The following is a 14628-nucleotide window of genomic DNA, read 5'->3' as shown; positions in this document are numbered from 1 at the left end:
CTTTAGGCTTCCATCTTGTTTCAAGTAGAGCAGCAGTGTTTTAAAAGATATCTCTTTTCTCATTAGCTCCCCTCAAACCATTGCTCTGGGAAGGGCAACCTAAGCAGGGCAAACCACGTCTCTGACTTTAGAAAAACATGAACTGCTGAAAGAAGCCTGTTGAAACAATATAACAATGCAGGTTGCCTACTTATTGGGGGCTTGGGTGCTGAGAAAGGGGAAAGGTTTATAGGAGAAGAATAGTAAGGTTATAGAGGGGCCATGTTTGACTGAAGAGGTGCCTTCTGAATCTCTGTGGAATGCACAGCTGTGGAGCCAGCTGCATCAACACAATCACAGTGCCCTGCATGATGGGCTGTGACCTCCCTCTGTGGGGACAGCAGGGTGTTGGGGGAAGGGGACTGGACGTGGAATCAGAATACTTAGGAGTGGGTCTCAGTGCTCGGACAGGGAGCTTCCTCTCTCTGAACTGCTACTTCCCTACTGAAAAACAAGAATAAACATACCCACCAGATCAGCCTCACAGGCATGTTGTATGGTTTAAATAAAATGAGGTCTGCAAAGCATTTGGTAAATTAGAAAGCTCAATAAAGATATAAGCTGTATTCATTAGCCCATCAGATGTCTAAATGTGATCCTCAAATTCCAAAAAGCCTGCTAAGATCACTTTCCTAATAGATGAATATAAAAGGTTAATGAATTATCAAATTAATGAGGTGTTTCATTATGTTCATATACTTTTTCAGTATGTCAAGACCTTATGAAGAACTACATATGAAATTACAAAGAAAGATCTAATTATATAAGAAAAAGTATATATATTATAAAGTCTAATTATGTGATTTCAAAAAATATGACTAGATTATTCTCAAAGAACTACTGTAGTGGCGATTTTTTTTAAAAATGTATACAGAAATATCAAAAGTTTTACAAAAATATCCAAAGTCCAGAGACTCTATTTTACCCTTCAACAAGTAGTGTATGCTTCACTCCTATTTTAGGCTGTTGCATCTCAGAATTGGATGTTATGTGTCTCTGCTCACGTCGTCCATGTAGACTGAGATGCCAGATGACCATGGAACTCCACTTCCTAAGGAAAACCATCAACTTTTCTGGTCGGGGAGTTCTCTAGAGCAATCCTCTTCATTCTCCTCTGAGCGAGACAGATTCAGGACACTCATCACAGGATGGATCCAGGATGTAGTCTGTGTTACATGACTTGAGAAGAACAAGAATGCAATTAGAATCCTAAAGACTGGCTTTCTACTCATCCATGCAAGTACTGATCCTGGTGACATTGCTTCTACTGTAGTAAAGTCCCTGTGATAGGAAGCAGTTAGAAGTAGATCCAATAGTTTTAATAAGTCTTAGACACATTTTAAGGTTCTACAAAAGCCATTTCTTTCTTTCTTCTTTGGTTAAAAACGAATGCAGGTGAATGCAGCATCTCTAACGCCTCTCCTTTCAGGGTCTGACATTCAGTCAGTCAGCAAGTCCAATGATTGCCTTGCTGTAGGATCTCTGGAATCTGTTTCTTGTTCTCCTTTTTCAGTGAAATAGGCTGGGTCACTGAAATAGTTTGCCTCTCTGCCTCTGCTTTAGTTCTTTGTAATTCATTCTCTACTCCAGCCAAAGAACTTTCTAAGTGACAAATCATACACTGTTACTCACTTGCTAAACATTCAATGCCTTCTGGACCAAACACATACTTTACTATAAAATACTTTGGTTTTTTTAGTTGCCTCAACATATCTTTTTTTTTTTTTTTTTTAAAGACAGAGTCCTGCTCTGTCACCTAAGCTGGGGTGCAGTGGCATGCTCTCAGCTCACTGTAACCTTTGTCCCCTGGGGTTCAAGCAATTCTTGTGCCTCAGCCTACCAAGTAGCTAGGACTAAAGGTGCACATCACCACACCCGGCTAATTTTTTGTATTTTTAGTAGAGACGGGTTTTTGCCATGTTGGCCAGGCTGCTCTGGAATGCCTGGCCTTAAGTTATCCACCCACCTCAACCTCCCAAAGTGCTGGGATTACTGGGGTAAGCCACTGCACTCGGCCAACAATATCTTCTTCTTTTCCATAATCCTTTCCCATGAGAAGTTAACTCATTAATTCTAAAAAAACAAACATCCCTTAAGAATCTTCCAATCTGTGCCCATGGTCTTATCTCTTATTACATTAAATTATAAATGCTAATTTGCTTTTAGGCCTTCCTACTACATATGAAGCTCCTTAGGGCAGGAACTATGTTTCTTATCTCTGATTTTATGGGGCCTAACATGTTCTCAGAACAAATGACCAGCATGCTGAAAAAGTGTTTCAGAGAAATAACATAAACAGAGATGAGAAAAGAAGTATAAAAGATATTAGGTATGTCTAGAAAGTGGTGACACATCACAAAATCATGCTTTTAACCGGGTGATGGTATTTCTTACACCTAGCATCCTACTCCCAGCCTTTGGCTGGATGAATCTCCTAAGTCCACCACCATCTTCCCAATTCCTGAGTGCACAAATTAGGACAAGGACTTGTTTTTTCTCCTTGGACACTCTTTCTAGCCCTGGTTTACCCCACTCCTTCTTCAATACTAGATCAGTTTCCCTAGCCTTCGTCCTACCCAAACTCAACCTCAGAAGCAGCATCGTGTCTTAGATCAAGTGCATTTGAAGGCCAGTACTTATAAAGATGGCTTAAGATTGTGAATCTGAAAGTACCGCCTACATTATAAAGTAACATTTTCCAAAATATGTTACCAAGAGTTTTAAATAAATGTTACTTAAAGAATAGCCTTGCACAGTGGCTCATGCCTATAATCCCAGTGACTGACTTGGGAGGCTGATATGGGAGGACTGTTTGAACTCCAGAAGTTTGAGGCTGCAGTGAGGTATGATCCACTACACTCTGTCCTCCATCCTGGGTTACAGAACAAGACCCAGTCTCAATCAACCAATCAGTTAATCAATATTATGTGAAGAATATAATTCTATGGTCAAATAGTTTGACAAAATTGAATAGGTTTCTTTACTACAGGATTTCCCAGAGAACTTTAACATGCTAATTGTGCTATATGAGTCTCCAAGACTATGTAATATTACTCAAAGTAACATATCTCTGTTGACAAACACAGGGCTAATCTTCCATAGAACACAAGTTGGGAACTATTACAAAAATGCATTCACTTTATTTGCCACTGATTACAATACTGAAAATGTTAGACAGTACAAATGGTAAGTTCCACTGTTATTATTGGTTTGGTTTGTTTTCAATCCTATATATATATTTTGTACATCCCCCACACACAAATTGTTCAGCTCCTCTGTTTAAATTTTAAGTGTATCTTTTCATGAAAGAAGATTACTAGCGGTTTTATGATGGCATAAAAAGGGTTCAAGTTCTTTAAGAAGCAAGGTGAAAGTAACAAGGCCCAGGCATCTTCATAGTTTCAAAAGCTCAGAGTGTGGTTTAGTGTACAAAGAATCATTATTCTCTTGACAATAATCCACATTACTAATATCTCTTTAAAATGGTTTAATGGAATTTCTTATTATGGAGGCCAAATTTACTAAAGCATTTGATTCGGCACAGGTTAACTTCATTTCAAGGCCTTTATAAAGCTGGAAAGCTGCCTAACTTGAAAGTGGTTTTAAAGAAATACTAATGAGTGTAACATGAGAGGGCTGGAATGCCACTGCAAGGTGAAATGAGGACACATCGCTGGGTACAAACTACATGTTTAAAACTAAAAGGAAAAAGCTTGGTGAGACAGCTTTGCTTATTTTAAAATATTGGTATATATATTAATACCTTAATGTTTATCAGCACATTTATAATATATTAGTCCAAAGAAGAGACTATAATTTAAATCATTTTAATTCCTATCTCTCTGTAGTATAAAGTTCTATAGTTGGAGGAGATGGGAAGGAGGAAAAACAGGAGCAATTACCTGAGGGTAAGTTCAGGTAGTATGCTTTGCTATTTGACTTTTTATAAATCATATTCTCGTGCTTGAAATATTACATCTGTCCATATATGAACATTCCATTAAATTGCTAACTTAAAATAATCAAAAGGAAAATGTCTAAGAAAAAAATGTAGTTACAGACTCTGAATGGTGAATATCAGAAAGTTCTACCAGATGGTCATCCTTGCCAGTAACTTTCATTAAGCACTTTTTAATCAACAAATGAACATCTGATCTACTCCAAATATAAAAGTTACATCATAAAATTTGATTAACCTTATAACTTGATTAATCTTGTCTTCACAATATGCTTTTTGTACATGACTAAAAACACACATGCACACACCTAAGCGTCAAATATGCAATTAGAACAGCTACTTACTAGAAGAAATAAAACTAAAGTAACAGAGAGATATATTCTGTGCTTCAAACACACATTGCAGACCCGGGTCTTTGTTAAAAATGTCCAGAACCAATGGGACACAATGCTTGTGAAACTCAAGTAATGCATGTAAAGTGCCTGGCAGAGAGGAGTTATACAATAAATAATCATAGCTAGTTTTATTGATAATTAGGGATTTCTGATTATTGTAAGAAAAATTTGGAATTCTTCCTATGATGCTGGAAGAGGGCCATTTGTGTGTATACCATTCAATTTTATGTCATAGTGAGCACTGTGGCTAAAGAGCTTTGACATAATCGGTATGATGAGATAATCCCAGATTTACCGGCTTGGAGAACATTCTAGTATTAAAAATATTTCCTCTGTGATTTGTGTGCTTGGTAATTCAGCTGATAAGAGAGAGAATAAATCAGCCCTGTTGACTCTGTTTAATTAATAAAGATCCCATGGTTCATAAAGGGAGATGTTGCTACTTAGTATAAAAAATTTAGAGGTTTAGAAAATAAATGAAGCTTACTATGAAACATGAAAATTTTCCATTTGAACATACAGTACCTCTGGCAAATGCTGCTGAAGAGACAGTGCATCTGACCTGATTTGGAGAGCAGTCAACAGCACTTCAGATATATTTAAAAATCTAAAAAGCATAATACTATTTGCCTCTGAATGGTTGCCAAATCTGTTGTTGGGAAACAATAATAGCTGATTTGGGAAGATAACAGTATTGTGTGTTTTAAAAAATAATATTAGTAAACTGAAAGACACATTTTAGAGCTTATTAAAAATCCTAAGAGAACATGCTTTATTTTATTGGCATAGAAATGTAAGTGAATTATTTAAATCTCATTATAATTACCCCCCTTATGTTTCTTACCTCCTAGCTAAAGGAGCAAAATATTTTCTTTCAAAATAAAAATTACGACAACCTGTTAAACATAAAGTGGTTTAAAGATAAAAAGGGCACTTGTTCTGTAGAAATTCATTCTTACAACCATCTGTGATGATGAAAGACATTCTTTTGTTAATCCTCCATCATAGATGGCACTATTTATACATCATTGTGAATTTACATTACTATTTTATTATGTTTAAGACAAAGCCGTGGAATAAAGAGCCAAAAGTAATTAACTTCCAGTGTCATTTTTGGGGGAGGGGTGATAATCATATGTATATAGTATTTATATAAACTAGAAAACAAAGACAAATAAGTAACTATATGTTAATATAATTTGTTTCAGGCACCAGCAACTTTGAATCACTGGAAAATTTTACAACTGGCCATAAACTGCAAGTAGTAATGATGATAAAAAATTTATATTTAAAAACTAATTCCAACTGAAAACAAATTAGAAGGTAGGAATGCAGATGAACCTTGTCAATAAGATTATTAAAAAGTAACCAAACCATGATAAAGCAGCATATAATCTTATCTAAACACTGGTTATAAGAATAATTACAGATTAATAATAGGAAGTATCTATTCTAAAATATGTTTAAGCGAAAGTTGCAGGCATTTTGTTCCCACTGGTATATAAGGAGTATCCTCTTACATAACTTTGAAAATATGCCCCTAAAATCAAAATGAATATTTCTCATTAGTGAACTTTGTAAATATCACGGAACACTTTGGGCATTTTGTAATTAGGCATTTGGAAATCCAGCGAGGCTCTGATCAAGTATTAGCAGGATCTTATTCAAATCTTTACAGTCTAGAGGACAAATTTTATTTTATTATATATTTATGGTAATTTCTATTAAAATCATTTATCTTTTAAAATCTTATATTCCAATTAATTAAAAAATAGGTCAGAGATATCAAAGCATATTATAGGAATCTAAAGCTATTGTATCATATTACTTATGAACATTGGAAAAAATTATCACTAGACTTACAAAAGATAAACCCTGAAGAGAAAATTCCTGAGGAAAAAGTAAGTAAAATATTAATTTTATTTTTTCAAATAATATCCACAGGCTGGATTGCAGTATAGGGCTAAAACACGCCAGGTACAAAGCCAATATAATTAATTTTTCAAAGAAGTAAACAACTCTGTAGTGACAGATTACAGCCCTGGGTAACTCAAAAATTGATGCTGTTTTTGATCATAATGGGACACACAAAACAAACAAACAAACAAAAAACAAAGAACATGTCCTACTTATGTTGATACCTATACAATGAATTACTAGATTTTTTTCACCTCTGAAATGATGAGAATGCAGCCAAAGCCATGTTTCTAGACATCAGATACCCAATCGAAGGATGGAGATTTTCATAGAGGTACCTGCTTAATACCAATGCTAAGTAACAAAGTGCAAACGTGATCAAAAAAGATCTCTGGCCCTCTTAATATTGAGATCATTCATCTGATACAGATGTTCAGGTATGTGGCAGCTGAGTAAGACTTTAACATCAGGTAAGCATTTTGTACTTTATAACGTTCTTTGATACCAATTTCCCAATTTGGTTTTCATATAAATCTCACAAACCTTATTTTTCTCTACAGTTTTTACAACTGATGAAACTGAGGCTCAGAATATCAAAGCCCTGTCCAAGGTCACACAGTAGTGTGACCCCTATCCTCTCTCCTTTACCTCTAATTCTCTGTAATCATTTTCTACTGGAGTAACAAATTTCTACAAATTAAATGGCATAAAGCAATACAAATTTACTATCTTAAACTTGTGTAATTCAGAAGTCCCACATAGGCCTACTGTTCTGGAGGCTCTAGGGGTGAATTTGCTTCTCTGCTTTTCGAGGGCACTCACATTCCTTGGCTTATGGCTCCCAACTTGAAAGCCAGCAAGATAACATATCCTGGATACTGCTTCCACTGTCATATCTCTTTCTGACTCTCTTCTTCTGCCTCCCTCTTCCATTGTTAAGGACTCATGTGATTGGACTCGTTTGGATAATCCAGAATAAACCTCCTATTTTAAGGTTAGTTGATTAGCAACCTTAATTCTACCTGCAACCTTAATGCTTCTTTACCATGCGACCTAGCATATTCACACTCACAGGTGCTGGGGATTAGGATGTGAACATTTTTGAGGGCCACTATTCTGCCTACTCTTTTTTCCTTCCCTTAAGCTGCTTCTTCCCCTAAGACTAGGACCTCATGGAAAACGCACTGATTGGGATCAACTCTTGCAATTTGCCTAAAACTTGCTAAATGCTTAGCATGAAAAATTATATATATATATATGAGACTATAATGGATATAATCTACTGAATGAAGAACAAAAGTTGCTAGAGACCTCAGGAAAAGTAATTTTTGGGAGAAACAACTATATGGGCTGAACTACGTCCCTCCTAAATTCATATGTTGAATCCTGAATCCCCAGCATAGCTGTATTTGAAGATTGGATCTCTTTGGAGATAATTAGGGTTAGATGAGGTCACGGGGCTGGCAGGACACTGGTCTCATGGAACTGGTGTACTTGTAAGAAGAGACACCAGAGATCTCTCTCTCTGGGTGTACAAAGAGAAGAGGCCAGGTAATGACACAGCCAGAGGAAGGCATCTAGAAGCCAGGAAGAGAGTCTCACTGGAAATCAACCCTGATGGCACTTTGATCTTGGACTTCTGTGAGAAAATAAATTTCTGTTGTTTAAGCCACATCTATGGGTTTGTTATGGCAGCCCTAGCAGACTAATATAGCAACCAAATTTGGAAGAGAAAGTGTTTGACAGAAAGTATTCATTAGTAAATCTAAATAAAGCGTCCTGGTAGCAAGGAAAATTATACATCTTCCAAATAAAAGTATTAACCCTCAGAAAGGTTACGAGTTTCCAAAGTACTTTATGAAACCCCAAATAATTTAAATATCTCAATTAAATGCTAAAAAACATGCTACATGCTTACGTTACACCTGTCATCGGTTAAATGAGGGTAATAAAAGGCTTTGATGCTGAATATTTAGATCTAGATGTTCTTTTTATTTTAGTGGGCTTTTTCATTCTGAATAACCCAAGCCAGTTGCCTGGTATTTCATTTCATGACAATTTCTCACACAGTACCTTATATTCCCGCATATCTTTGTAGGTATTTATAGAAAATCCTGAGCAAGCTGTCTCAGGCTCATGATCAATGCAAAGTCTCTGCTCCTATCACAGCGCTTTTGACTGGCCAGAGTGGCATAAGTGTAGGTTTTGGCTACTGGTTTCCATCTGTAGTTGTGTAAACACTGTCATTTTAAACTCCTCCATTGGCAAATAGCAATAGTATAAAATAAGGAAGAAGGGGAACTAACAGCTGTTAAGCACTCATTATGTCCAAGGTATTTTGCTAGGTGCATTTAACCCCAAATTTCATTCAATTCTCAAAACAATCTGGGGAGATAGATAGAAATGATTATCCTTGTTTTTGTATGATAATAGAGGATAGAGAGTATTGAAATAACTTACCACTACCAAGGTCATACTTAAAAGCGGTGGCATAAACATTACAACCTAGCTCTGTCTGATACTAAGGCCCTTTTTTTTTTCCCTATCAGTTGCTTCCACAGACTGCCAACAACAGAATTCACTGGATAAATATTTATCATCCCTACAAATACCAGGCCTTGTGCTAGGTAATGAATACTCTAAACCAGTGGCCACATAGATGGTTACAGCTTTAAAGTCCAATCTAGTGATTTCAATACCTTACAACTCATTCATAACTTAGAAGTGTTTGGGGGTAAAATATTAAAAAGGTCCATATTTCGTCCTTTAAGTCCTCTGTTGTTTTCTTCATTGTAGCCTCATTAAGAATAAAATGCCCAGAATTCTTATATATGTAAAAGATAGTGAGGAGCCTACACACATTCTCCTTATCTAGTCTGAAGTCAGTTGCATAGAAATTGCCCTGACACCTCATCCAGTGAGCCTTAGATCTTACTAGTTTGTCAGTAGAAATGTCCTCATTCACAGAAAATGAATCAAAGCCCTGATGTTAATGAGATCTTCAGAAGGAGGGTGTTAGGCAGTATCCACTAAAAGCTAAAATAAAACGGGCGCTGTGGCTCACGCCTGTAATCCCAGCACTTTGGGAGGCTGAGGTGGGCGGATCACCTGAGATCAGGAGTTCATATCCAGCCTGGCCAACAAAGTGAAACCCCATCTCTACTAAAAATACAAAAATTAGCTGGGTGTGATGGCAGGTGCTTGTAATCCCAGCTACTCAGGGGGCTGAGGCAGGAGAATCCCTTCAGCCTGGGAGGTGAAGGTTGCAGTGAGCCAAGACCACACCATTGCACTCCAGCCAGGTGACAGAGTGAGAATTCATCTCAAAAAATAATAATAATAACTGTAAAGGATTTAGAACAAAGTAAAATAGTACCTTTTAAATTTCTAATTCAGAAACATTCCTTCCTCTCCACTCTCCCCTTTCTAATCTCTCTAATTTCTAATTGTATTAGAATTACCTAAGATAGGCTCTACTTACCAAATAAAGTTAAGGCCTAAGAAATGATAATCTAAAATTCTTCTCTTTTGTGTTTTCCTTTGTTTATAAATGAGATGACACAATGTAACTAAAGCTTTTAACTAATACCATAGGCAGACAATGATAAAATTTATTCATTCATAGATTATGAGCCATTCTTCCCTACTTGAAAACAACCTAACTGGCTCTCTTACCCAAAAAACAGGCAATGGTTTCAGGGCATTAATGAACTTTGACTGGAGAGAAATCATGCCTACTGGAAATTAGTTATGCTGTAGAGTCATAAAAACAAAGCTCTCCCATACTGAATATCAAGTAAGAAATTGGAGGTAGGGGTGTTCTCACTGTTTATTTTATTATTGCAACCTAATAGTTGCATCATTACTGTTCATCATGGCAGAGTTCCTGTCATGCGCTAGCAATATGCTCTAGAAGAACAAGATTGCAAAGATGTGGCATGTGTCCTATACACCACTTCTCCCTCTAAACCCATAGCAGACATCTCCAGTTGATCAAGGTATACATCAGTGAAGTTGAATACATCCTCAGAATTCTTCTCAAAATAATACTTGAGACAGCTATTATCAACAGAGCTGGCACGAGTTAAAATCGATTTCCCTTCTCTGTTTTAGACAGAAACTTTTATCTTATTCAAACACATAGACTTTCTAGGTTCTACTGACATGCATCTGTAATGTTCTAATACTGCCTATGTGATAAAGAATGGAATTTATAACATGAGGAACAACATCTCAGATTTTAGGATCTGATACAAAGGCATATCAACCCAAATGAATGCATGGAGAATTATACGCCAAATTTGAGTAACTTAAAAGCAAATGATTATATGTATTTGAAAAATCACTAACAGTATAATTCAGGGGCCCACAACTCCTGGGCCACAGATAATTCAGGGGTCCCCAACCCCTGGGTCATGGACTTCTAGCGGTCCATGGCCTGTTAGGAGTCAGCTGCACAGCAGGAGGTGAGCTGTGGGCAACCGAGTACTACTGTCTGAACTCTGCCTCTTGTCAGGTCAGTGGTGGCATTAGGAGTGCAAACCCTACTGTGAACTTCATACGCAAGGGATCGAGGTTGCGTGCGCCTTATAAGAATCTAATGCCTGATGATTGAGGTGGAACAGTTTCATCCCAAAATCATCCCCCTGCCCCTTGGTCCATGAAAAAATTATCTTCTACAAAATGGGTTCCTGGTGTCAAAAAGGTTGGGAACTGCTGGTATAAATGAATATTCAAAGCAAGTAACTGACATAGACAATTTTGTATTATTTATATAAGTCATATGAAACACATATTTTACATATACTGTGAAGCAGCATCTGATAGGGATCCTCAAAGATGGTTCCCAGTGATCCCTACCTACTGGTATTCATACTCTTAGGCAGGTGCCTCTTACACTGCACGAGGGTTGGTCATATAGCAGAAATGATGGTAGATCAGTCACTTTGACATTGGTTATAAAAGACACTTTAGCTTCTGTCTTTCTCTCTCTGTCCCTTTTGCCCCTTACTTCAAGGGAAGCCAGCTCCCATAATTGTGAGTAGCCGCATGTGTTCATGATATGATGAGGAAGTGAAGCCTCCTGCCAATAGCCTCACGAGTGAGCTTGGAACAAATATTCCAGCCAGCTCACTAAGCCACTCTTGAAGTCCCAACCCTAGCTAACAGAGTGACTACAACTTCATGAGAGACCCAGAGAGAAAGTGAGAGAGCCAGAAAAATCCAGTGAAGCCACTCCTGGATTCACAATGCTCTAAAACTGGGTAAGAAAATACATATTGGTTTAAGCTAAAATTTTGGAGAAATTTATTAGGCAGATATAGAGTTAATTAAGTATGATCATTAATCACAGTGAATCTGAATCTTTCAACAGAAAGATAAAAGAATACAAAAAAGCAATTTGCAGCTATGTCTAATTTGTCATAAATTCAGTTTTACTACAAACTCGATAACTCATAATAACTTTGTTACATTACATAGTATGTATAAAGCATGTGAACTTTTAAATAGAATCATACCAAAGGCTACTATAAATCTGTAACAGAATATAACTTCAAAGGGTAAAAGATAAGAAGTTGGGTAGAAAAATGAATCAAGTTAATCAGATAATTTCATTATAGCACCCTCAAGATCATGGACAGTTTGTTATTAAATTTAAGAATGTTGCAACTCTCTGTTTAAGGAGAAAATAAGAAAAAATTTCCTAGAATGCACAGATACATTTTTAAACTATATAAATAATGTATTTTCTTTTTTACATATATATGAGGCAAATGAGCATGCTCTGCCCACATGCATATATGCATATACACATTGGTACCCAAACACACACACACACAAACATACACACACACACACACATACACACACACAGATATATATGTTTATTAATTCTATGAAACATTGGCTGTAGCAATGCCATCGCTGATTAAATTTGTTCATCCTAGGTAAAATGCTTTCTTCTATTGCATCAGAATTTAAGTAGATGACAAAGTATTAATATATGTGTGATGGACATGTGGATGGGCAGGAATATTCAATGAGGACTATGTTCATCTGGACATTCTTAGGACACCAGTGACAGTTATTCCCTTGCCAGAGGCTTGGCTTCCATCAGATGTAACAATTCAATTTCTGGGAAGGCAGTGACAGATGCCAATTTCAGGGAAGAGACTATATATATATATATATATAGACCATCATCTCTTTCGGTGTTTTGGGAGGGTGATTTCAGTCACTATTTTCAAGTAGAGGTGAGAGAGCAGTGATCTGAGTCCATTACTTACTATTTCTTGCCTTCAAAGTATCAATTATATGGTAAACGAATCACTTACCTCAAAAGCTAACACAAGCTATACAGACTCAAAATTTTTGATGGGGTAGTAAGACAATGAAGATTAAAACAAAACAAAAACAAATCAAAACCCAAAACTAAATAGTTCCAAAAAAGACATATAGTAGATGTCTGCAAATGCAAACTTTACTTACCTGGCAACATCATCTAGTTGAATGCAGTTATGAACCATGAAGAATCTCCCACCAAAATGTGAAAGCAAGGAGAGGGAGTGAAAAGGGCTAACCTTTGTTGAAAGTGTCTAATTTGGGCCAGGTGCTATGATAGGCCCTTTACATACACAAGCTCATTCATTCTGGACAGAAACCCTAAGAAGTGCTGATATACTTTCCATTTTATAAATGTAGAAATTAAGCCCAGAGAGGTTAAATAAATGTGCCTAAGGTTTAGCTATTTTGTTCAGCTATTTTGTGTAGACACTGTCATTTAATTAAAGTTTCTCCAAGTCCAAAGCCCATGTTCTTCTTTCCCAGATACCAGATGGCCTTCTTATAATCAAATCCACCTGCAACAGAACTTACGTATCATCCTTGACTTACATAAGCACTCCTGCAGAACCACATTCAAGGGCTATTTACAAGCAGTTCAAATTAGCCTCATTATCTAACATCCTGTCCTCTTCAAATACAAAGCTGGGAAAGAAGGTGGCTTGTGGAGAGGGGGCAAAATAGAATGGGCATGAGGGAGGAACAGGGACACTGAGAGCAGCAAGAGATGACAGCTATGTCTCTACTTTGTCTTATACAGCTTAATATCCCCTGTAGAAGTCGCTGTATTGTGTATAATGATGGATGTTCACAAGGATTTTGTTCACTGGCCTCTGTATAGGAAGTCAGCGATGTGTGTTACATATATTAAAGTAAGACTTTCATCAAGAACAGTTAAACTAAAATAAGTTTTGGTGCTTCAATAGGGTTAAGTTCTAAGAAAAAAATCCAACTCATGCCAAGCACCCCATTCCTTCATGAGGCTGAGTAAAAGAAGCAATGGTATATTGTTAGATTTTCTTATTTCTACTGTTTGACTTTTTTAATCTCTGGAAGACAACTTCTTACTCTTACAATCAAGTTTCTATTCTGCTGTTTTAAAATAAAGTATACAGCTCTTCCTAAATTGAGATCTTTTAAAGTGTCTTTCTTGTTACACGTTAGCATACTATATTAACTTAAGGATATGGAGGTGGTGTGGCATGGGTGTGTGTGTGTGTGTGTGTGCGTGCACGTGTGTACAGGGGCCAGACAACTCTGGATCTGAATCTTGGCTCTGCAATTTTACTACTGTGCGATCTTGACAAGTATAGCCTCTTTAACAGTTTCTCCTAATGAAATGGTAAGACATCTTATCATCTCTTTTTCTGTTTTCCTTATGTGTCAAGACTAATGTCAAAGAAAAAAAATTGGTCAACTTCCAAAACACACCCCTTGGGGGTATATTTTCTGAGTGAAGGAATGGGGATAGGATAAATGTAGCATCCTTCTGTTTTTTTCACAGACACTGAGTTAGTTCTCAGGGCAGCCAAAGGGCTTATTGATTCTCTTTTTTCTCCCCTTCCAGGACGCTGTTCTCTCTTATAGTGGGAGTCCAGCCCAAGGCCATTTCCAGTCTGCAGAGAACAGTGGCTTAAGCTAGCTGGGAAGCAGTGTAAGGAGACAAACCAACTCTCTGGTTGGCCATCTCTTGTTCCTGCTGTCTTATATGTTTAGGGTAACTGTGCCACTAGTATTCTTTTCTCTTCAGGCACTAGTTAGATTTTGACATTCATCTCTGGGTTAGGATATACTGACAAACAGCTAAGTTTAGGTAAAGGAGTTCCCCACAGGGTCTAGACTCATTTACTGACATTTTTCAAAGGCCTCTAAATGCAGAACCCCAGTTAAAAATGAATGCTAATTTTCTTTCTTTTAATCATGCATTTCTTTTGGGGATCTTCTAGGAGAAAGGCATGGCTAGGGGCAAGATGCAGC

At 37.0% G+C, this 14628-nt stretch overlaps 1 protein-coding gene across 1 annotated transcript in view; it reads right to left on the bottom strand.

Annotated features, from left to right (window-relative positions):
- Nucleotides 1–571: 571 nt before the first annotated feature.
- STXBP4 (syntaxin binding protein 4) overlaps nt 572–14628 on the bottom strand; it is a 164620-nt gene continuing 150563 nt past the window's right edge. The window contains exon 18 of the mRNA XM_032279278.1: nt 572–1218. Coding sequence (XP_032135169.1) covers nt 1104–1218 — 115 coding nt within the window. The 3' untranslated portion in view covers nt 572–1103. The remainder of the gene's footprint in view (nt 1219–14628) is intronic.

This window comes from Sapajus apella, unplaced genomic scaffold, assembly GCF_009761245.1.
Source record: "Sapajus apella isolate SASKATOON/1434 unplaced genomic scaffold, GSC_monkey_1.0 scaffold12, whole genome shotgun sequence".
Classification (NCBI taxonomy): Eukaryota; Metazoa; Chordata; class Mammalia; order Primates; family Cebidae; genus Sapajus; species Sapajus apella.
Note: the sequence above shows the minus strand (reverse complement) of the source record. Positions and strands in the feature narration are given on the sequence as shown.